Source organism: Rhinoraja longicauda, chromosome 10, assembly GCF_053455715.1.
Source record: "Rhinoraja longicauda isolate Sanriku21f chromosome 10, sRhiLon1.1, whole genome shotgun sequence".
Lineage (NCBI taxonomy): Eukaryota > Metazoa > Chordata > Chondrichthyes > Rajiformes > Arhynchobatidae > Rhinoraja > Rhinoraja longicauda.
This window is the reverse complement of record NC_135962.1, coordinates 59,269,639-59,293,891: the sequence shown is the minus strand read 5'-3', so window position 1 is coordinate 59,293,891 and position 24,253 is coordinate 59,269,639. Positions and strand designations below refer to the sequence as shown.

The window sequence follows — 24,253 nt, the reverse complement described above, 5'->3', positions numbered from 1 at the left end:
AACTCAGCGGGACAGCAGCATCTCTGGCGAGAATAGAGAGAGCTAGATAGAGCTCTTAGGGATAGCGGAGTCAGGGGGTATGGGGAGAAGGCAGGAACGGTGGTACTGATTGAGAATGATCAGCCATGATCACATTGAATGGTGGTGCTGGCTCGAAGGCCGAATGGCCTACTCCTGCACCTATTGTCTGTTGTCTGTTGAGAAGGCAGTGGAGGCAGAGAGGGAGCGAGAGAGAGAGAGAGAGAGAGAGAGAGAGAGAGAGAGAGAGAGAGAGAGAGAGAGAGAGAGGAGAGAGAGAGAGAGAGAGAGAGGAGAGAGAGAGAGAGAGAGAGAGAGGCAGGCAGGCAATGGAGGCCAATTCACTGGATGTTTTCAAGAGAGAGTTAGATTTAGCTCTCGGGGCTAACGGAATCAAGGGGATATTCTTCAGACTCAAGTCCAGTCTGAAGAAGGGTCTCGACCCGAATCGTCGCCCGTTCCTTCTCTCCAGATGATGCTGCCTGTCCCGCTGAGTTACTCCAGCTTTTTGTGTCTGTCTTCGGTTAAACCAGCATCTGCTGTTTCTTACTGCGCGGCCAATCTCACATGCCAACACTCCGAATCAATGGGATAATTAAAAAATAATTTGTCAGGTTACTGGTCGCCTTTTACAGGAAGGATGTGGAGGCTTTGGAGAGGGGGGTTTACCAGAATGATGCCTGGATTAGAGGGCATTAGCCACAGGGAGAGGTTGGACAGACTTGGATTGGTTTCTCTGGAGCGTCAGAGGCCGAGGGGAGACCTGATAGAAGTTTATAACACAGAAGAAAGACACAGAAAGCCGGAGTAACTCAGCGGGACAGGCAGCATCTCTGGAGAGAAGGTAAAGGTGGCGTCTCGGGTCGAGACCCTTCTTCAGAGAAGTATATAACATTATGAGAGGCGTGGGGTGTATGGATTGAGCTGCCAGACGAGGCAGGTGTCAGAACAGCATTTAAGAGACAGATACAGGTTTTAGAGGGATCGGGGCCAAACGCGGGACTAGTGTAGATGGGGCATGTTGGTCGGCATGGGCGAGTTGGGCCGAAGGGCCTGTTTCCGTGCAGTGTGACTATGTGGGGTGTACGTGTGGGGGGTTGGGGTGGGGGGGTGTACGTGTGGGAGGGGGGGTGGGGTGGGGTGTGGGGGGGGGGGTGGGTGTGGGGTGGGGGTGGGGGCGGGGTGGGGAGGGTGTGGGGTGGGGTGGGGGGGGCGGGGTGGGGGGGGGGGGGGGGTGCGGTGTGGGAGGGTGGAGTAAGAGAGACGCCGGTCTATTCCAAGCTGGGGAGAGTTCACTCTCTCACACTTCCACCCTTTGCCGTTCCAGCTGATTGTTGGCGATGCCGGCCGGGATGTTTAGCATCGACAGTATTTTATCGGGAAGCGGCTCGCACTGTAAGGACTCGGCACTGGTCGGATACCCGCCGGCGCCCGGCGACTCTCTCTGCTCCGCCAGTGAATATCTGGGACTGTATTCACCCAACGTTGTGCCTGTGCCGCCTGTGCCTGTTCCACCCACGCCTCCACACCCCGGCCTGACCGTGGGCACGTCGAGGATCGGTTACACAACTATTACTACCTTCCCAACACGACCAGGGCTCCGTGTTGTCCGGTGCCGAACTGCCAGCCGCTCAACGCTCGCCACTGCTCCTGCCTCGCGTCAGGTAAAAACACATAGAAACATAGACAATAAGTGCAGGAGTAGGCCATTCGGCCCTTCGAGCCTGCACCGCCATTCAATATGATCATGGCTGATCATCCAACTCAGTATCCTGTACCTGCCTTCTCTCCATACCCCCCTGATCCCTTTAGCCACAAGGGCCACATCTAACCCCCTCTTAAATATAGCCAATGAACTGGCCTCAACTACCTTTTGTAGCAGAGAATTCCACAGATTCACCACTCTCTGTGTGAAAAAAAAACTTTCTCATATCGGTCCTAAAAGACTTCCCCCCTTATCCTTAAACTGTGACCCCTTGTTCTGGACTTCCCCAACATCGGGAACAATCTTCCTGCATCTAGCCTGTCCAACCCCTTAAGAATTTTGTAAGTTTCTATAAGATCCCCCCTCAATCTTCTAAATTCCAGCGAGTACAAGCCGAGTCTATCCAGTCTTTCTCATACGAAAGTCCTGCCATCCCAGGAATCAATCTAGTGAACCTTCTCTGTACTCCCTCTACGGCAAGAATGTCTTTCCTTGAAAATTAGGAGACCAAAATTGTACACAATACTCCCGGTGTGGTCTCACCAATGCCCTGTACATCCCACTCTGACCTGAAAAGTCGACACGAAACGCTGGAGTAACCCAATGGGTCAGGCAGCATCTCTGGAGAGAAGCAATGGGATGCCTGGCCCGCTGAGTTACTCCAGCGCTTTGTGTCTACCTTCGATTTAAACCAGCATCTGCAGGGTTTTTTTCCTACAGTGTATCTGTACACTTGTGGACCGCTCACAGAAACATACAAACATAGAATATTAGTGCAGGAGGAGGCCATTCGGCCCTTCGAGCCAGCACCGCCATTCAATGTGATCATGGCTGATCATCCAAAATCAGTACCCCGTTCCTGCCTTCTCCCCATACCCCCTGACTCCGCTATCCTTAAGAGCTCTATCTAGCTCTCTCTTGAATGCATTCAGAGAATTGGCCTCCACTGCCTTCTGAGGCAGAGAATTCCACAGATTCACAATTCTCTGGGTGAAAAGGTTTTTCCTCATCTCGGTCCTAAATGCCCGGAGAAAACCCACGCAGGTCACGGGGAGAATGTACAAACTCCGTACGGACAGCGCCCGTAGACAGGATCGAACCTGAGTCTCTGGCGACGACTCTACCGCTGCACCACCGCGATACAAACAGCAAAGATGATTCATACAAAAGTGCTGGAATAACTCAGCGGGACAGGCAGCATCTCTGGAGAAAAGGAATGGGTGATGTTTTGGGTCGGGACCTTTCTTCCGACCCAGAGGTTTCGGGTTCCGACCGAAATGTCATCTATTCCTTCTCTCTACAGTTGCTGCCTGTCCCGCTGAGTTACTCCAGCACTCTGTGTCTTTATTTTTAAACCGCCCGGGAGACCCGGGTTCGATCCCGACTACGAGTTGCTGTCTGTACGAAGTTTGTACGTTCTCCCCGTGACCCGCGTGGGGTTTCTCCGGGCGCTTCGGTTTCCTCCCACGCCCCAAAGACGTGCGGGTTTGTGGGTTAATTGGCTCCGGTAAAGAAAAAGTGAATTGTCATCAGTGTAGGAAAATAACTGCAGATGCGAGTACAAATCGAAGGTGTCACAGAAATGTTGTGATACCTTGAATTGTCCCTAGTGGGTGTAGGATAGTGTTAATGTGCGGGGATCGCTGGGCGGTGCGGACCCGGTGGGCCGAAGGGCCTGTTTCCGCACTGTATCTCTAAACTCAAAAAGTCTAAATCCTAAAGCTTCTCACTAACTGTATGTAAAAAGCAGCTTCTCCGCTCCCTGTCTCTGCTGAGATACTTGCGCGTTTAGGTTGAAGGTACACGCGGAATTTGAACGTTTCCAACTCTAAACTTCCATTTAGAACGGAAATGAGGAAAAACTTTTTCAGTCAGAGAGTTGTGAATCTGTGGAATTCTCTGCCTCAGAAGGCAGTGGAGGCCAATTCTCTGAATGCATTCAAGAGAGAGCTAGATAGAGCTCTTAAGGATAGCGGAGTCAGGGGGTATGGGGAGAAGGCAGGAACGGGGTACTGATTGAGAATGATCAGCCATGATCACATTGAATGGCGGTGCTGGCTCGAAGGGCCGAATGGCCTCCTCCTGCATCTATTGTCTATTGTCTACCAAGAAATCGTTTTGCTAAAAACTTAAAAACTCATTCACAACCACGAATCCTTAAGGCCCCGGTATGTTAAAAAAAAATTATAAATTAATTTGGATGTATGAAAATATGTTTCAGTTCATTAATGCCTGAGATGGAGTGAAAATAATGAGACTGAACAAGGATCCCGACCCGAAACGTCACCTATCCATGTTCTCCACAGATGCTGCCTGACCCGCTGAGTTACTCCAGCACTCTGTTTAATTCTGCTTACGATTGGACTATCTGCAGTCTCACGTGTGTCTCTCAGTTCTACAATTTCGTTTGTTTTTCGATTCGTCACCCGTTAAATGTAAAATGTAAACGAGTTAAATGAGGGGTAAGATGGCGTTTCGTTTAAAGAACGAAACGCTGGTGCGGCCGTAGAGTCGCTGCTGAGTCGGGTGCTGTCTGTACGGAGTTTGTACGTTCTCCCCGTGACCGCGCGGGTTTTCTCCGGTTGCTCCGGTTTCCTCCCACAATCCAAAGACGTACAGGTTTTGTAGGTTAATTGGCTTCGGTAAAATTGTAAATGGTCCCTCGTGTGTGTGTGTGTGTGTGTAGGATAGTGTTAAAGTGTGGGGATGGTTGGTCGGTGCAGACTCGTTGGGCCGAAGGGCCTGTTTCCGCGCTGTATCTAAACTAAACAGGTGCGTTCACTATAAGCAAGACCACCTTGAACGTATAGAGAATGCACAAAGAGTTTTTGAATTGCATATTTTTCTACTGAATAAAGTGTATTTTTGAAATTAAACAAAACCACTGCACAGATGCCGAGTTACTCCAGCACTTTGTATTTTGCTCAAGACCCCTGCACCTATTGCGGTGTTGGCTCGAAGGGCCAAATGGCCTCCTCCTGCACCTATTTTCTACGTTGTTTCTATTTTCTATCCCAACACCTGCAGTTCCTTATGATTCTCTAGACTCTACCCGCCTCGCCTGTCCGCGGAAACTCTCTCTTCGCGTTCAGTGTTTTAGTTTAGTTTCAGAGAAACAGCGCGGGAACAGGCCCTTCGGCCCACCGAGTCCGTACCGACCAGCGATCCCCGCACACTAACACACACTGGGGACAATTCACAATTTTGTAAAGTAGCCTAGAGAATTAACCTACACATGCGCGCGTCTTTAAAGATCAAATCTAAATGAAGGAACAATAACTATGAGGATAACGCTCACCTAACATGTGTCCCAAGAATTCTGCTCCGTTGTTTCCAAACTCATTGTAGCTAAGACCCAGTTCTGAAATTCTGAAATTAGACTACAGGCGCAGATTCGAGCAAAATAACAAACAAATATTTTTTGCCATCTCTCATCAAATTAACAAAGCAGTCGTTGACGATGTAGGAATAAAAACTACAGATGCTGGTTTAAATTCACTGGAGTTTAGAAGGATGAGAAGGGAATCTTATAGAAACAAATAAAATTGTAAAAGGACTGGACAAGTTAGATGCAGGAAAAATGTTCCCAATGTTGGGCGAGTCCAGAACCAGGGGCCACACAGTCTAAGAATAAAGGGGAGGCCTATTAAAACTGAGGTGAGAAGAAACCTTTTCACCCAGAGAGTTGTGAATTTGTGGAATTCTCTGCCACAGAGGGCAGTGGAAGCCAATTCACTGGATGGATTTGAGAGAGAGTTAGATAGAGCTCCAGGGGCTAGCGGAATCACGGGATATGGGGAGAAGGCAGGCACGGGTTACTGATTGTGGATGATCAGCCATGATCACAATGAATGGCGGTGCTGGATCGAAGGGCCGAATGGCCTCCTCCTTCACCGATTTTCTATGTTTCTATGTTTCTATGTAAATCGAAGGTATTTATTCATAAAATGCTGGAGTAACTCAGCGGGTCAGGCAGCATCTCGGGAGAGAAGGAATGGGTTGCGTTTCGGGTTGAGACCCTTCTTCCGATTGAAACGTCACCCATTCCTTCTCTCCCGAGATGCTGCCTGACCTGCTGAGTTACTCCAGCATTTTGTGTCTACCTTCAGTTGTTGACTATGTTCCCCTGAACTTAACAGGGGTCGAAGCTTTGAGTAGAGAAGTCAGGAAGTCATGCTTCAGCGTTATAAAATGTTCGTTTAGTCGCGTTTGGAGAATTGGCTGCAGTTCCACTTCAGGTGTGAATGTGTAGTTTAGTTTAGAGATACAGCGCGGAAACAGGCTCTTCGGCCCACCGGGTCCGCGCCGACCAGCGATCCCCACACATTAATACTATCCTACACCCACTAGGGATAATTTTACATGTATATCAAGTCAATTCACCTACAAACCTGCACGTCTTTGGAGTGTGGGGGGAAACAGGAGCACCCGGAGAAAACCCACGCGGGTCACGGGGAGAACGTACAAACTCCGTACAGACAGCACCCGTAGTCGGGATCGAACTGGCGCTGTGAGGCAGCAACTCTACCGCTGCGCCACCGTGCCGAGGGTTTCCAGTGTTTTACGCTTTTAATATAAGCCTCGTCTCTTGCAAAAAGCACGGCCGTTCACTCACGTGTCCAGTGTGAACATTGTAAAAAAAAGTCGCCTTCTGTCTGGACTCAATTAAAAAAATGTTCGCCGGGGAAATATTGAATCATTTATCGATGGATCGGCGAATCGAGAAATCAGCGCGCCCGCCGAGTCTAAATGCGTTCCCTCTCGGTTTAGTTTAGTTTAGTTTAGTTTAGTTTAGAGATAGAGCGCGGAAACAGGCCCTTCGGCCCACCGAGTCCGCGCCGCCCAGCGATCCCCGCACATTAACACTATCCTACACCCACTAGGGATAATTTTTACATTTACGCCCAGCCAATTAATCCACAAACCCGCACGTCTTTGGAGTGTGGGAGGAAACCGGAGCACCCGGAGAACAGTCTAAGAATAAGGGGTAGGCCATTTAGAACGGAGATGAGGAAAAACTTTTTCAGTCAGAGAGTTGTGAATCTGTGGAATTCTCTGCCTCAGAAGGCAGTGGAGGCCAATTCTCTGAATGCATTCAAGAGAGAGCTAGATAGAGCTCTTAAGGATAGCGGAGTCAGGGGGTATGGGGAGAAGGCAGGAACGGGGTACTGATTGAGAATGATCAGCCATGATCATATTGAATGGCGGTGCTGGCTCGAAGGGCCGAATGGCCTCCTCCTGCACCTATTGTCTATTGTCTATAAAACCCACGTAGGTCACGGGGAGAACGTACAAACTTCGTACAGACTCCGTTCAGACAGGTAGTGTAAGAAAATAACTGCAGATGCTGGTACAAATCGAAGGTATTTATTCACAAAATGCTGGAGTAACTCAGTTGGTCAGGCAGCATCTCAGGAGAGAAGGAATGGGTGACGTTTCGGGTCGAGACCCTTCTTCAGTTTTTATCCCGCTCAGGGTGGCGGTTTGAGGAGCTGAACGAACGGGAGAGGTTTTATGGAATGTAGACACAAAGAAAAAACTGGCGTAACTCAGCGGGACAGGCAGCATCTCTGGAGAGAAGAGTAATGGGTGATGTTTCGGGTCGAGACCCTTCTTCAGACTTTGAGTCCGGGGACTGGGAAACGAGGGATATAGACGGTGATGTGGGGAGAGATACAGAACAAATACAGGAAAGATGTGCCTCTTCCCGTGTCCCTCTCCCCGACTCTCAGTTTGAAGAAGGGTCTCATCCCGAACGAGACCCTTCTTGAAACGTCACCCATTCCTTCTCTCCAGAGATGCTGCCTGTCCCGCTGAGTTACTCCAGCATTTTGTGTCTTATCTTCGGTGTGAACCAGCATCTGCAGTTCTTTCCCACACACAAGTGTTATGGGCAGGGTAGATTGGGCGCGGCGGTAGAGTTGCCGCCTTACAGCGAATGCAGCGCCGGAGTCCCGGGTTCCATCCCGACTACGGGCGCCGTCCGTACGGAGTTTGTACGTTCTCCCCGTGACCTGCGTGGGTTTTCTCCGAGATGTCAGGTTTCCTCACACACTCCAAAGACGTACAGGTTTGTAGGTTAATGAATTGGCTTGGTAAATGTAAAAATTGTCCCTAGTGTGTGTAGGATAGTGTTAGTGTGCGGGGATCGCTGGTCGGCACGGACCCGGTGGGCCGAAGGGCCTGTTTCCGCGCTGTATCTCTAAACTAAACTAAAATAAAAAGCTTATCAGAATTAATTGAATCCAGCGGCCACGTCAAGAAGGGGATTTAATCAAGAAACATGTTTGAGTGAAGCGAATTTAGAATACTCGCTGGGATTTAGAAGACGGAGGGGGGATCTTATAGAAACATATAAAATTCTTAAGGGGTTGGACAGGCTAGATGCGGGAGGATTGTTCCCGATGTTGGGGAAGTCCAGAACAAGGGGTCACAGTTTAAGGATAAGGGGGAAGTCTTTTAGGACCGAGATGAGAACGTTTTTTTTTCACACAGAGAGTGGTGAGTCTGTGGAATTCTCTGCCACAGAAGGTAGTTGAGGCCAGTTCATTGGCTATATTTAAGAGGGAGTTAGATGTGGCCCTTGTGGCTAAAGGGATTAGGGGGTATGGAGAGAAGGCAGGTACGGGATACTGAGCTGGATGATCAGCCATGATCATATTGAATGGCGGTGCAGTCTCGAAGGGCCGAATGACCTACTCCTGCACCTATTTTCTATGTTTCTATGAATGTCACTGTTGGAGATGGACCTGGGAGGTGTCTCCGTCGCCCGGGGTTTAAGTAATTTACAAACTGCAAGGAGTTAATCTGGTGTTAACTGGTGAAACCGCATGAGATTTTCAAAGACGTGTTAAGAAGGAACGGCAGATGCGAGTTTACACCGAAGATAGACACAAAGTGCTGGAGTAACTCAGCGGGTCAGGCAGCATCTCTGGAGAGAAGGAATGGGTGGCGATCGGGTCGAGACCCTCCTTCAGGCTCAGGGTCAAGGGAGAAGGGAGACTGGAGAGACGTGGAAGGGTAAGGTGTGAAAACGAGTGATCAAAGGGGGGACGAGGCTCAAGGAAAATGTAGAATCGATCACTGTTCGCTCGGTGAAGGTGGCAACGTACAATCAGCATGAGGTTTGAAGAAGGGTCTCGACCCGAAACGTCACCCGTTCCTTCTCTCCACAGAGGCTGCCCGTCCCACTGAGTTACTCCAGCTTTTTTGTGTCTCCCTTCGGTTTCAACCAGCGTCTGCAGATGCAATCAGTAAACATGAATCAGGAGGACAGTGGAAACTAGTCGGAGAACTAGGATGGGGAGAGAGAGGGAAAGCAGCCGTTACCTGAAGTCAGAGACGTTTAGTCAATGTTCACTCCGCTGGGGAGACGGGATGGGTCTCGTTTGGGGTCGGTTTCATTCAAGTACAAGAACAACATGGAACCGTTAGATAGACACAAAACGCCGGAGTAACTCAGCGGGACATACAGCATCTCTGGAGAGAAGGAATGGGTGCACTGAGAACCGTTGCCTGTCGCGGAGTCGAATAGAAACATAGAAACATAGAAAATAGGTGCAGGAGTAGGCCATTCGGCCCTTCGAGCCTGCACCGCCATTCAATATGATCATGGCTGATCATCCAACTTAGTATCCCGTACCTGCCTTCTCTCCATACCCCCTGATCCCTTTAGCCACAAGGGCCACATCTAACTCCCTCTTAAATATAGCCAATGAACTGGCCTCAACTACCTTCTGTGGCAGAGAATTCCACAGATTCACCACTCTCTGTGTGAAAAAAAAAATTCTCATCTCGGTCCTAAAAGACTTCCCCCTTATCGTTAAACTGTGACCCCTTGTTCTGGACTTCCCCAACATCGGGAACAATCTTCCTGCATCTAGCCTGTCCAACCCCTTAAGAATTTTGTAAGTTTCTATAAGATCCCCCCTCAATCTTCTAAATTCCAGCGAGTACAAGCCGAGTCTATCCAGTCTTTCTTCATATGAAAGTCCTGTCATCCCAGGAATCAATCTGGTAATAGTCACGGCGACAAAACACGACTGACAAGGAACGACAGGGCCAAACGCTGGTCGTGTGCCAACGCAGCCCAGAGAGGGGCATGTTGGTCAGTGTGCCAACGCAGCCCAGAGAGGGGCATGTTGGTCAGTGTGCCAACGCAGCCCAGAGAGGGGCATGTTGGTCAGTGTGCCAACGCAGCCCAGAGAGGGGCATGTTGGTCAGTGTGCCAACGCAGCCCAGAGAGGGGCATGTTGGTCAGTGTGCCAACGCAGCCCAGAGAGGGGCATGTTGGTCAGTGTGCCAACGCAGCCCAGAGAGGGGCATGTTGGTCAGTGTGGGGAAATTGGGCCCAATAGTCTGTTTCATAAGTCTGTTTAAAACTGAGGTGAGAAAAAAACTTTTTCTTACCCAGAGAGTTGTGGATGTGTGGAATTCTCTGCCACAGGGGGCAGTGGAGGCCAATTCACTGGATGGATTTAAAAGAGAGTTAGTTAGAGCTCTAGGGGCTAGTGGAATCAAGGGATATGGGGAGAAGGCAGGCACGGGTTACTGATTGTGGACGATCAGCCATGATCACAATGAATGGCGGTGCTGGCTCGAAGGGCCAAATGCCCCTATTTTCGATAAGGTTATGTAATAGGAGCAAGGTTAGGCCATTCGGCCCATCAAGCCTACTCCGCCAAAGATGGCTGATTTATCTCTCCCTCCTAACCCCATTCTCCTGCCTTCTCCCCACAACCCCCACGACTCTGTGACAGAAGTTTGGCAGTCTGACATCAGCCTGAAGAAGGGTCTCGACCCGAAACCCTCTCACCCGTCCCTTCTCTCCAGAGATGCAGCCTGTCCCGCTGAGTTACTCCAGCATTTTGTGTCTGTTACTGACAGAAGTGTTGTGGCGATGCGGTTGTCCAGGAATAATCGCGTTTAACGAGGTACAGTGAAACGCTTTTTATTTGTTGGGCGCTATCCAGTCAGCTGAATCCAGTCAGACGAGACATGATTACAATGGAACCGTCCACAGGACACAGATGCAGGATAAAGGGGATAACCTTTAGTGCGAGATAAAGTCCGGTAAAGTCAGATTAAAGATAGTCCAATGGGTCTCCAGTGAGGTAGATGGTTCTCTAGTTGGTGATAAGATGGTTCAGTTGCCTGATAACTGGGAAGAGGCAAAGGTAACTGTAGAAGTGCTGGAGTAACTCAGCGGGTCAGGCAGCATCTGTGGAGGGAATGGAGAGTCTGAAGAAGGGTCCCGACCCGAAACGTCGTCCGCCCATTCCCTCCACAGATATTTTTTTTAGATTTTTAGATTTTGATTTAGAGATACAGCGCGGAAACAGGCCCTTCGGCCCACCGGGTCCGCGCCGCCCAGCGATCCCCGCACATTAACACTATCCTACACCCACTAGGGACAATTTTTACATTTACCCAGTCAATTAACCTACAAACCTGTGGGAGGAAACCGAAGATCTCGGAGAAAACCCACGCAGGTCACGGGGAGAACGTACAAACTCCGTACAGACAGTATCCGTAGTCGGGATGGAACCCGGGTCTCCGGCGCTGCATTCACTGTAAGGCAGCAACTCTACCGCTGCGCCACCGTGCCACCTGACTCGCTGAGTTGCTCCAGCACTTTGTGTTTTGCTGAAACATTGAGGGGAAAAATAGCGGCCCAGATGCAAGGACAATTAAAGGCAAATAATTGCATCAGTCGTTAGGTTTTCATTGAAGTTTCATAAGACGCGACTCAATGGACTAGAGGTGCAGGAGGAGGCCATTTGGCCCTTCGAGCCAGCACCGCCATTCACCGTGATCATGGCTGATCATTCTCAATCAGTACCCCGTTCCTGCCTTCTCCCCATACCCCCTGACTCCGCTATCCTTAAGAGCTCTATCTAGCTCTCTCTTGAATGCATTCAGAGAATTGGCCTCCACTGCCTTCTGAGGCAGAGAATTCCACAGATTCACAACTCTCTGACTGAAAACGTTTTTCCTCATCTCCGTTCTAAATGGCCTACCCCTTATTCTTAAACTGTGGCCCCTTGTTCTGGACTCCCCCAACATTGGAAACATGTATCCTGCCTCTAGCGTGTCCAATCCCTTAATAATCTTATATGTTTCAATAAGATCCCTTCTCATCCTTCTAAATTCCAGCGTATACAAGCCCAGTCGCTCCACGGGTACTGATTGAGAATGATCAGCCATGATCACATTGAATGGCGGTGCTGGCTCGAAGGGCCGAATGGCCTCCTCCGGCACCTATTGTCTATTGTCTATTATCGTATCTGCCTCCACCACCACCCCTGGCAGCTCGTTCCAGGCACACCACCCTCTAGAAAAGGTTTAGTTTAGGGATATGGCGTGGAAACAGGCCCTTCGGCTCACCGAATTGACCAGCGATCCCCACACACTAGCACTATCCTACACACACACACACACACACACACACACACACACATACACACACACACACACACACACACACTAGGGCCAATTTACACGTACCAATTAACCTACAAAACCTGCACGTCTTTGGAGCGTGGGAGGAAACCGAAGTTCTCGGAGAAAACCCCACGCAGGTCACGGGAGGAACTCAACTGGTCAGGCAGCATCTGAGAAGGGGAATAGACAGGCGACGTTTAGGGTTGGGGCCCATCTTCAGACTGACTCAAATTAATTCAAAGTGGCAAATCTATTTGATTCAGTAACGCTTTCAAAAGATCAGCAATGGAGAACAGGGTCAGGGATGTGATGGTTTCCACTAACACTATCCTACACCCACAAGGGACAATGTTTACATTTACCAAGCCAATTAACCTGTACGTCTTTAGAGTGCGGGAGGAAACCAAAGATCTCGGAGAAAACCCACGCAGGTCACGGGGAGAACGTACAAACTCCGTACAGACAGTGCCCGTAGTCAGGATCGAACCCGGGTCTCCGGCGCTGCGTTCGCTGTAAGGCAGCAACTCTACCTCTGCCCGCCCCTTGCCTGTTCCTGGGTCTGGTGGTGAACGTTGAAGAGTCTTGACCCGAGACGTCACCTATCCATGTTCTCCAGAGATGCTGCCTGACCCGCTGAGTTACTCCGGCACTCTGTGAAACGTCACCTATCCATGTTCTCCACAGGTGCTGCCTGACTGCACACAGACCAGACCGTCATTGACTCTATCTACACATTGCTCTGCCTTGGAAAGGCAGCTGACATATTTGAAATAATGTAAAATGTAACTGCATATTCTGGTATATACCGAAGATGGACACAAGTGCTGCTTACAACCCAGCGGTCTCCAGAGATGCTGCCTGTCCCGCTGAGTTACTCCAGCATTTTGTGTCTACCAGCAGTATGAACGTTGATTTAGAAACATAGAAAATAGGTGCAAGAGGAGGCCATTTGGCCCTTCGAGCCAGCACCGCCATTCATTGTGATCATGGCTGATCATCCACAATCAGTAACCCGTGCCTGCCTTCTCCCCATATCCCTTGATTCCGTTAGCCCCTAGAGCTCTATCTAACTCTCTTTTAAGTTCATCCAGTGAATTGGCCTCCACTGCCCTCTGTGGCGGAGAATTCCACAATTTATTTCTAATATCAAATAATCCTTGCATTCCCTCCCCCACCATGGTTGTCCTGCTCGTCACACTGGTTGTATCCTTATCTCTCTTCGTCATCACCTCTTCCCCAGCCAACAATGGGCCATTGTGGGCTCCACCCTTCCTTGGTCATCTGTTGCCGGCCCTGAATTGTTCTGGCCTGTTCCTCCCTCCAGTTCTCGCCCCTCCTCTACTTTCAGTCTGACGAAGGGTCCTGACCCAAATCTTTGTTCACCCATCCTCTCTCTCTCGAGTTGCTGCTTGACCCGCTGAGTTACTCCAGCACTTTGTGTCTATCTAGGGGTTGACAACTATCTCACTCCCAAATACGGGACAAGGTGACATCACCGCCCCGCGCCCCACATGACCTCACCCAGCCAGCGGCCACGTGCTCCCGCTCCACCAATGGTGGCCGCCTGGGCCTCTGGGCCTACACTGTCCAGGCCTACACTGTCCGGGCCTACACTGTCCGGGCCTACACTGTCCGATCCTACACTGTCCTGGCCTACACTGTCCAGGCCTACACTGCCCGGGCCTACACTGCCCAGGCCTACACTGTCCGGGCCTACACTGTCCGGGTCTACAGTGTCCGGGCCTACAACGCCCTGGGCCAAATACGGGACAAGGGCGGTCCCGTATGGGACAAACCAATTTAGCCCAAAATACCGGATGTCCCGGCTAATACGGGACAGTTGGCAACCTGATGTCTATCATCAACATATTCAAGAAGATGTCCCACCCTTCCTGGAACATTGTCCAATGTCCGCAATGGGGTCGAGATGAATCAGTTATGGAAGGACCGTTCAGACGTTCAGGCAAAAGGACACAAAGTGCTGGAGTAACTCAGCGGGTCAGGCAGCATTCCTGGAGAACATGAAAAGGTGACATTCCCGGTCATTCCTTCCTCTCCCGGCTTCCCTCAGGCCCACTGAGTTACTCCTGATTGTAATCAGGTATAGTCTTTCTGCTGACTGGTTTGCACGCAACAAAAAGCTTTTCACTGTACCTCGGTACATTTTGTTTAGTTTTGTTTAGAGATACAGCATGGAAACAGGCCCTTCGACCCATCGGGTCCGTGCCGACCAGTGATCCCCGCACATTAACACTATTCTACACACAATAGTGACAATTATTACATTTTCCCAAGCCAATTAACAATAGACAATAGGTGCAGGAGGAGGCCATTTGGCCCTAAGAGCCAGCACCACCATTCAATGTGATCATGGCTGATCATTCTCAATCAGTACCCCGTTCCTGCCTTCTCCCCATACCCCCTGACTCCGCTATCCTTAAGAGCTCTATCTAGCTCTCTCTTGAATGCATCCAGAGAATTGGCTTCCACTGCCTTCTGAGGCAGAGAATTCCACAGATTCACAACTCTCTGACTGAAAAGGTTTTTCCGCAACTCCGTTCTAAATGACCTACCCCTTATTCTTAAACTGTGGCCCCTGGTACTGGACTCCCCCAACATTGGGAACATGTTTCCTGCCTCTAACGTGTCCAACCCCTTAATAATCTTATATGTTTCAATAAGATTCCGTCTCATCCTTCTAAATTCCAGTGTATACAAGCCTAGTCGCTCCGGTCTTTCAACATACGACAGTCCCGCCATTGCAGGAATTAACCTAGTAAACCTATGCTGCACGCCCTCAATAGCAAGAATATCCTTCCTCAAATTTGGAGATCAAAACTGCACAAAAAATAATCCAGGTGCGGTCTCACTAGGGCCCTGTACAACTGCAGAAGGACCTCTTTGCTCCTATACTCAACTCCTCTTGTTATTGAACCTGCAAACCTGCACGTCTTTGGAGTGTGGGAGGAAACCGAAGATTTAGATTTAGAGATTTAGAGATACAGCGTGGAAACAGGCCCTTCGGCCCACCGGGTCCGCTCCACCCAGCGATCCCCGCACACTAACACTATCCTACACACACTGGGGACAATTTTTTTAAAACATTTTGCCCAGCCAATTAACCTACAAACCTGTACGTCTTTCGAGTGTGGGAGGAAATCTAAGATCTCGGAGGAAACCCACGCAGGTCACGGGGAGAACGTACAAACTCCGTACAGACAGCAGCACCCGTGGTCGGGATGGAACCCGGGTCTCCGGCACTGCATTCGCTGTAAGGCGGCAACTCTACCGCTGCGCCACCGTGACCGCCCCAAAGTGTGACAATGAACTAACCTTGTACTCCAGCACCCTGTGTGTGTGAGTGTGTTTCGGTCTGTTGTGTGTGATGGAGGGGTGGGGGGTGGGGGTGGGAGGGGTGGGGGGGGGGGGCTACAGGGACTGACGTTTGTTTTTGCCTTTGGCAGGGTTGGAAGGGGCAGCCCCGGCGTACCTGTCCCCAGTCGGCCCGCAGGTGTTGCCCTACGTCAGCCTGGGTGCCCTGTCCCGCAGCGAGCTGCAGCTGCTCAATCAGCTACACTGCAGGCGGAAGCGCCGGCACAGAACCATCTTCACCGACGAGCAGCTGGAGGCCCTGGAGAACCTCTTCCAGGAGACCAAGTACCCAGATGTGGGCACCAGGGAACAGCTGGCACGCAGGGTGCATCTCCGTGAGGAGAAAGTGGAGGTACGCCGACCAAACCTACACTCTGCCCACCTTTATAGACAATAGACAATAGGTGCAGGAGGAGGCCATTCGGCCCTTCGAGCCAGCACCGCCATTCAATGTGATCATGGCTGATCATTCTCAATCAGTACCCCGTTCCTGCCTTCTCCCCATACCCCCTGACTCCGCTATCCTGAAGAGCTCTATCCAGCTCTCTCTTGAGTGTCGAGATACTGCCCGGAAACAGGCCCTTCGGCCCACCGGGTCCACGCCGCCCAGCGATCCCCGCACATTGACAACATCCTACACACACTAGGGACAATTTTTAAATTTAAACAAGCCAATTAACCTACAAACCTGCACGTCTTTGGAGTGCGGGAGGAAACCGAAGATCTCGGAGGAAACCCACGCAGGTCACGGGGGGAACGTACAAACTCCGTACAGACACTGGAATTTAGAAGGATGAGAGGAGATCTTATCGAAACGTATAAGATTATTAAGGGGTTGGACACGTTAGAGGCAGGAAACATGTTCCCAATGTTGGGGGAATCCAGAACAAGGGGCCACAGTTTAAGAATAAGGGGTAGGCCATTTAGAACTGAGATGAGGAAAAACCTTTTCAGTCAGAGAGTTGTGAATCTGTGAAATTCTCTGCCTCAGAAGGCAGTGGAGGCCAATTCTCTGAATGCATTCAAGAGAGAAATAGATAGAGCTCTTAAGGATAGTGGAGTCAGGGGGTATGGGGAGAAGGCAGGAACGGGGTACTGATTGAGAATGATCAGCCATGATCACATTGATTGGCGGTGCTGGCTCGAAGGGCTGAATGGCCTCCTCCTGCACCTATTATCTATTGTCTATTGGTCATTGACAGCAACCGTAGTCGGGATGGAACCCGGGTCTCCGGCGCTGCATTCACTGTAAAGCAGCAACTCTACCGCTGCGCCACCGTGCCGCCCATATGTGTGCAGTTCTGGTCGCCCTCATTGTTGGATGGATGTGGAGGCTTTGGAGAGGGTGAAGAACTGGCTCACCAGAATGATGCCTGGATTAGAGGGCATTAGCTACAGGGAGAGAGGTTGGGCAGACTTGGATTGTTTTGTCTGGAACATCAGAGGTAGTGGGGAGACCTGATAAAAAATATGTAAAATTACAGATAGGGTAGACAGACCGTTTTCCCCCGGGGTGGAAATGTCAAAGTCTAGAGGACAATACTTTAAGGTGAAGAGAGGCAAAGTTGAAAGGAGATTGTTTGGGGCAAGTTTTGTTTATACAGAGGGTGGTGGGTGCCTGTAACGAGCTGCCAGGGATGGTGGTGGAGGCGGGTACGACAGTGGTGTTTAAGAGACCTTTAGATCGGCACATGGATATGCAGGGAATGGAGGCATATGGATCACGCAGATACGAGATGTGCTTGGCATCATGCCCAGCACAGACATTGAGGGCCGAAGGGCCTGTTCTATGTGCAATGTAATGACATGGCTTCAATTTGGTAGTATAAGAAAATAACTGCAGATGCTGGTACAAATCGAAGGTATTTATTCACACAATGCTGGAGTAACTCAGCAGGTCAGGCAGCATCTCAGGAGAGAGGGAATGGGTGACGTTTCGGGTCGAGACCCTTCTTCATTCATTTATTGTTTGTATTTGTTGTTGTGTTGTTGTGTTAATCTGCCTGTAAAGCTGCAAGTAAGAATTTATTTGTCCATTGTCAGTGCATAGGGCAATTAAATAGTCTTCAAGAGAGAGCTAGATAGAGCTCTTAAGGATAGTGGAGTCAGGGGGTATGGGGAGAAGGCAGGAACGGGGTACTGATTGAGAATGATCAGCCATGATCACATTGAATGGTGGTTTTAGATTTAGATTTAGAGATACAGCGCGGAAACAGGCCCTTCGGCCCACCGGGTCCGTGCCGCCCAGCGATCCCCGCACATTAACACTATCCTACACACACTAGGGACAATTTTTACATTTACCCAGTCAATTAACCTACATGCCTGTACGTCTTTGGAGTGTGGGAGGAAACCGAAGATCTCAGAGAAAACCCGCGCAGGTCACGGGGAGAACGTACAAACTCCGTACAGACGCCGCCCGTAGTCAGGATCGAACCTGAGTCTTCGGCACTGCATTCGCTGTAAGGCAGCAACTCTACCGCTGCGCCACCGTGCCGCCCTACATTGAGAGTGGAGTGCTGGCTCGAAGGGCCGAATGGCCTACTCCTGCACCTATTGTCTATTGTCTTGACTCTCAATCCATTACCTAGCAGGAAGCAACTATATTGATAGCAAAAACCTAGATAGAGTCATAGAGAGTCAGAGAGTGATACAGTGTGGAAACAGGCCCATCGGCCCAACTTGCCCACCCCGGCCAACAATGTCCCAGCTACACTAGCCCCACTTGCCCGCGCTTGGTCCATAACCCTCCAAACCTGTCCTATCCATGTACCTGTCCAACTGTTTCTTCAACGATGGAATAGTCCCAGCCTCAACTACCTCCTCTGGCCGCTCATTCCTGAACAACTTTGACATGGGCCAAATTGTTATGGCCAGACGACTGGGTCAGAGCATCTCTGAAATGGCAAGGCTTGTGGGGTGTTCCCGGTCAGCAGTGGTGAGTACCTACCGACAGTGGTCCGAGGAGGGACAAACCACAAACCGGCGACAGTCAGGGTGTTGGGCGCCCAAGGCTCATCGATGCGCGAGGGCAACGAAGGCTATCCCGTCTGGTCCGAACCGACAGAAGGTCGACTGTGGCACAAGTCACAGAAAATGTTAATGGTGGTCACGGGAGGAATGTGTCACAATACACAGTGCATCGTACCCTGCTGCGTATGGGGCTGCACACGGAGGACCAACAGCATATTAGGCAGGTGGTCATAATGTTTTGGCTCATCAGGTCATAATGTTTTGGCTGATCAGTGTAAGAGCTCCTAATTTCAGATCCCTGATTGCTGTATTGTAGATCAAGTTACATTTCAATTGCTTTCCCAGAATTATGAATTGCTGCACGGTTTTTAAGCTCCATGAGTCTGGGCAGTACTTAGCCTTTGACAGCACATAAAAATAGTGTTCAGTGTAATCCCATGGGTCACTCTCATGATTCCTCTCCCACACAAACACTCATAAGTGTATTTTTAAAAAAAACATTTGGTTAACCAGTTCTTAAAAACAAGGGGGAAGGAAACGAAACCAAAGTTTTCGCTACTTCAGAGATGAAGAATGGAAACAGGCCCTTCAGCCCATCTTGTCCGCACCGACCATCGATCACCCCATTCACGCTAGTTCTACGTTATCCCACCTTCTCATCCACTCCCTACACACTAGGGGGCCATTTACAGAGGGGCCGATTAACCCACAAACCTGCACGCCTTTGGGAAGCGGGAGGAGTTTAGAAGGATGAGAGGGGATCTTATAGAGACGTATAAAATCATGAAAGGACTGGACATGCTGGATGGAGGAAAAATGTTCTCAATGTTGGGCGAGTCCAGAACCAGGGGCCACACAGTCTAAGAATAAAGGGGAGGCCGTTTAAAACTGAGGTGAGAAGAAACCTTTTCACCCAGAGAGTTGTGAATTTGTGGAATTCTCTGCCACAGAAGGCAGTGGAGGCCAATTCACTGGATGGATTTAAAAGAGAGTTAGATAGAGCTCTAGGGGCTAGCGGAATCAAGGGATATGGGGAGAAGGCAGGCACGGGTTACTGATTGTGGATCATCAGCCATGATCACTATGAATGGCGGTGCTGGCTCGAAGGGTCGAATGGCCTCCTCCTGCACCTATTGTCTATGTTTCTGTGTTTCTACCTCCTCCGGCAGCTCGTTCCATACACCCACCATCCTTAATTTACCCCTCAGGTTCCTATTAAATGTTTTCCCCCCTCACCTTAAACCCGTGAACTTTAGTTCTCGATCTCATGGAGGTGTATAAGATCCTGAGGGGAATAGATAGCGTAATCTTTTACCCTGAGCAGGGGAATCAGATAATCTTTTACCCAGAGCAGGGATATCAAGACTCAGAAGGCATTTGGTTTAAGGTGTGAGGGGAAGAGATTGAATAAGAACCCGAGTGGCAATTTTTTTTTTTACACAGAAGATGGTGTATATATGGTATTACAAAATGCTGGTGTAACTCTGCAGGTCAGGCAGCATCTAGGAGAGAGGGAATGGGTGATGTTTCGGGTGGAGACCCTTCCTCAGACTGGGTATATGGAATGAGCCGCTGGAGTTGTGGCAGGTGTCTTTCTTTGAAAGGAAGAGTAGCCGAGCCAGACAAACAGTGAGAACAACCTTACATGTACAGGCTCAATATACACCGATCAGCCAAAACATTACGACCCGATGAGCCAAAACATTATGACCACCTGCCTAATATGCTGTTGGTCCTCCGTGTGCAGCCCCATACGCAGCAGGGTGCGATGCACTGTGTATTGTGACAAATTCCTCCCGTGACCACCATTAACATTCTCTGTGACTTGTGCCACAGTCGACCTTCTGTCGGTTCAGACCAGACGGGATAGCCTTCGTTGCCCTCGCGCATCGATGAGCCTTGGGCGCCCAACACCCTGTCTGTCGCCGGTTTGTGGTTTGTCCCTCCTCGGACCACTGTCGGTCGGTACTCACCACTGCTGACCGGGAGCACCCCACAAGCCTTGCCGTTTCAGAGATGCTCTGACCCAGTCGTCTGGCCATAACAATTTGGCCCTTGTCAAAGTCGCTCAGGTCTTTACTCCTGCCCATTTCTCCTGCATCCAACACATCAACTTCAAGAACTGACTGTTCACTTGCAGCCTAATATATCCCACCCCTTGACAGGTGCCATTGTTAAAAGATAATCAATGTTATTCACTTCGCCTGTCAGTGGTCATATTGTTTTGGCTGATCGGTGTAATATTACATGCATTAAACAATTGCGGGCGGTTGGAATGTGGCATGGGTTGAACTTAAGCCCATTTCCTAGCTGAGGTGAAACTATTTCCTTGCACAGTTAATTTGAAAGAAAGATAAGTTTATTTTTCATAAACAAATCACACAGAATTCCAGAGTCAAGGAGGCTTAGTGGGGAGTGATTTCAGAAAAAAACCCAACTCCCAATTCAGATTACCATCTCAATAAGAGGATTTTAACTTTATGCTCCAATATTCAAAAAGATTAAGAGAAAATTAGGCTGCGTTCCACAAAAATCAGAGTCCCAACTTTAGTCCCAACATCACAGCGCCGGAGACCCGGGTTCGATCCCAACTACGGGTGCTGTCTGTGTGGAGTTTGCACGTTCTCCCCGTGACCTGCGTGAGTTTTCTCCGGGTGCTCCGGTTTCCTCCCACACTCCAAAGACGTACAGGTTTGTAGGCTAATTGGCTTGGTATAATTGTAAATTGTCCCTAGTGTGTGTAGGATAGTGTTTTAGTGTGCAGGGATCACTGGTGGGCGCGGATTCTGTGGAGTGAAGGACCTGTTTTGGCGCTATATATCTAAAGTGTAAAGAAATCGGGGACTAAATTAAATTAATTCATTCTCGCCCCCCTCTCTCTCTCTCTTATTTTCTTCCCGGCTGGTATCAGGCGACTGAACCATCCTATCGCCAACTAGAGAGCGGTCCTGACCTCCCATCTACCTCATTTGGGACCCTAGGACTAATTGGACGTTCCTGGACTTTACCTTGCACTAAACATAGAAACATAGAAAATAGGTGCAGGAGTAGGCCATTCGGGCCTTCGAGCCTGCACCGCCATTCAATATGATCATGGCTGATCATCCAACTCAGTATCCCGTACCTGCCTTCTCTCCATACCCCCTGATACCTTTAGCCACAAGGGCCACATCTAACTCCCTCTTAAATATAGCCAATGAACTGGCCTCAACTACCTTCTGTGGCAGAGAATTCCACAGATTCACCACTCTCTGTGTGAAAAAAAACGTTCTCATCTCGGTCCTAAAAGACTTCCCCCTTATCCTTAAACTGTGACCCTTTGTTCTGGACTTCCCCAACATCGGGAACAATCTTCCTGCATCTACCCTGTCCAACCCCTTAAGAATTTTGTACGTTTCTATAAGATCCCCCCTCAATCTTCTAAATTCCAGCGAGTCCAACATTACTCCCTTTATCCTGTATCTGCACACTGTGGACGGCTTGATTGTAATCATGTACAGTCTTAATGCTGACTGGATAGAACCCATTAAAAAAAAAACTTTTCACTGTACCTCAGTGCACGTGACAATAAACTCAACTAAACTAAACCATCTGAAGAAGGGTCCCGATCCAAAATTTCACCTATCCTTTTCAATGTTCATCAGTACACCTGACAATAAACAAAACTGAACTAAACCCTTTCCCCTGACTCTCAGTCTGAAGAAGGGTCTCGACCTGAAACGTCACCTATCCATGTTCTCCAGAGATGCTGCCTGACCCGCTGAGTTACTCCAGCACTCTGTGAAACGTCACCTGCCCATGTTCTCCACAGATGCTGCCTGACCCGCTGAGTTACTCCAGCACTCTGTGAAACGTCACCTATCCATGTTCTCCACAGATGCTGCCTGACCTGCTGAGTTCAGCACTCTGTGAAACGTCACCTATCCATGTTCTCCACAGATGTTGCCTGACCCGCTGAGTTACTCCAGCTTTTTTTTGTGTCTATCTTCGGTTTAAACCAGCATCTGCATGTTCCTGCTTATACATTTCGCACAGCATTTTTTTTGTGTCTATTCTTCGGTTTGAACGAAACTGTTGTTGCCTCATCCTAGGTGTGGTTTAAAAACCGCCGAGCCAAATGGAGGAGGCAGAAGAGATCGTCATCTGAGGAATCGGATTCCCAGAAGTGGATTAAAGCTTCCAAACCCACACCACCGGGAAAGGCATTGAGGGAAGAAACAGTGGGAGCCCTAGAGAGTGAGCTGGACTCAGACAGCTGATAACAAGGCCATGAAACTCTCTCCGTTCCTGCACGTTGTCCAGCTGGTGGGACTCAGCTGGCTGTAAATACTGTACATATACATATTCTATATAGGCGTGCGTGTGTGTGTGTATGTGTGTGACCTTTTTTTTAATTAATAAAAGCGTGTTGAGATGTGACACCTCTGAGATTGTCAGAAAGGGCTTCATTTAGTTTGGATTTTTTAGAGACACAGCGCGGAAACAGGCCCTTCGGCCCACCGAGTCCGTGCCGCCCAGCGATCCCCGCACATTAACACTATCCTACACACACTAGGGACAATTTTTACATTTACCCAGTCAATTAACCTACAAACCTGTACGTCTATGGAGTGTGGGAGGAAACCGAAGATCTCGGAGAAAACCCACGCAGGTCACGGGGAGAACGTACAAACTCCATACAGACGGCGCCCGTAGTCGGGATGGAACCCGGGTCTTCGGCGCTGCATTCGCTGTAAGGCGGCAACTCTACCGCTGCGCCACCGTGCCGCCAAAAAGTTTAGTTTAGTTTTGTTTACATTAGAGATACAGCGCGGAAACAGGCCCTTCGGCCCAACGTGTCCGTGCCGACCAGCGGTCCCCGCACATTAACACTATCCTACACACACACACACACTAGGGACTATTTACACTTACACCAAGTACACAAACCCCAGCCAATTAACCCCTGTACCTGTACATCATTGGAGTGTGGGGGGAAACCGAAGATCTCGGAGAAAATCCACGCAGGTCACGGGGAGAACATACAAACTATGTACAGACAGCGCCCGTAGTCGGGATCGAACCCGGGTCTCTGGCGCTGAAACCGTTGTATTGCTGCCACTCCACCTGACCACTTCATATTAAACAGAGTAAGAATAATGAAAGATTAATAGGATTAAAGAAGAATTAAAGGGAAGGACACGTTTCCACTGGTGGGAGAGTCTAGGAACAGAGGGCACAGCCTCAGAATAAAAGACTGGAGCGACTAGGCCGAAATTTAGAAGGATGAGAGGGGATCTTATCGAAACGTATAAGATTATTAAAGGGTTGGACACGTTAGAGGCAGGAAACATGTTCCCAATGTTGGGGGAGTCCAGAACCAGGGGCCACAGTTTAAGAATAAGGGGTCGGCCATTTAGAACGGAGATGAGGAAAAACTTATTCAGTCGGAGAGTTGTGAATCTGTGGAATTCTCTGCCTCAGAAGGCAGTGGAGGCCAATTCTCTGAATGCATTCAAGCAAGAGCTAGATAGAGCTCTTAAGGATAGCGGAGTCAGGGGTATGGGGAGAAGGCAGGAACGGGGTACTGATTGAGAATGATCAGCCATGATCACATTGGCTCGAAAGGCCGAATGGCCTACTCCTGCACCTATTGTCTATTGTCTAAAAGGACATACCTTCAGAAGGGAGATGAGGAGGAGGAATATCTTTAGACAGAGGGTGGTGAATCTGTGGAATTCATTGCCACAGACGTCTGTGGAG

General features: G+C 49.6%; 1 protein-coding gene across 1 annotated transcript; it reads left to right on the top strand.

Moving 5' to 3' along the window:
* The first annotated feature begins 1,355 nt into the window (after window positions 1-1,355).
* Window positions 1,356-22,896, top strand: LOC144597706 (homeobox protein goosecoid-like). Its single transcript, XM_078407237.1, is given in 4 exon segments — window positions 1,356-1,583; window positions 1,586-1,682; window positions 15,631-15,890; window positions 22,603-22,896. Coding segments are annotated over 4 exon segments (750 nt in total). The 5' UTR covers window positions 1,356-1,358; the 3' UTR covers window positions 22,771-22,896.
* Window positions 22,897-24,253: the final 1,357 nt, after the last annotated feature.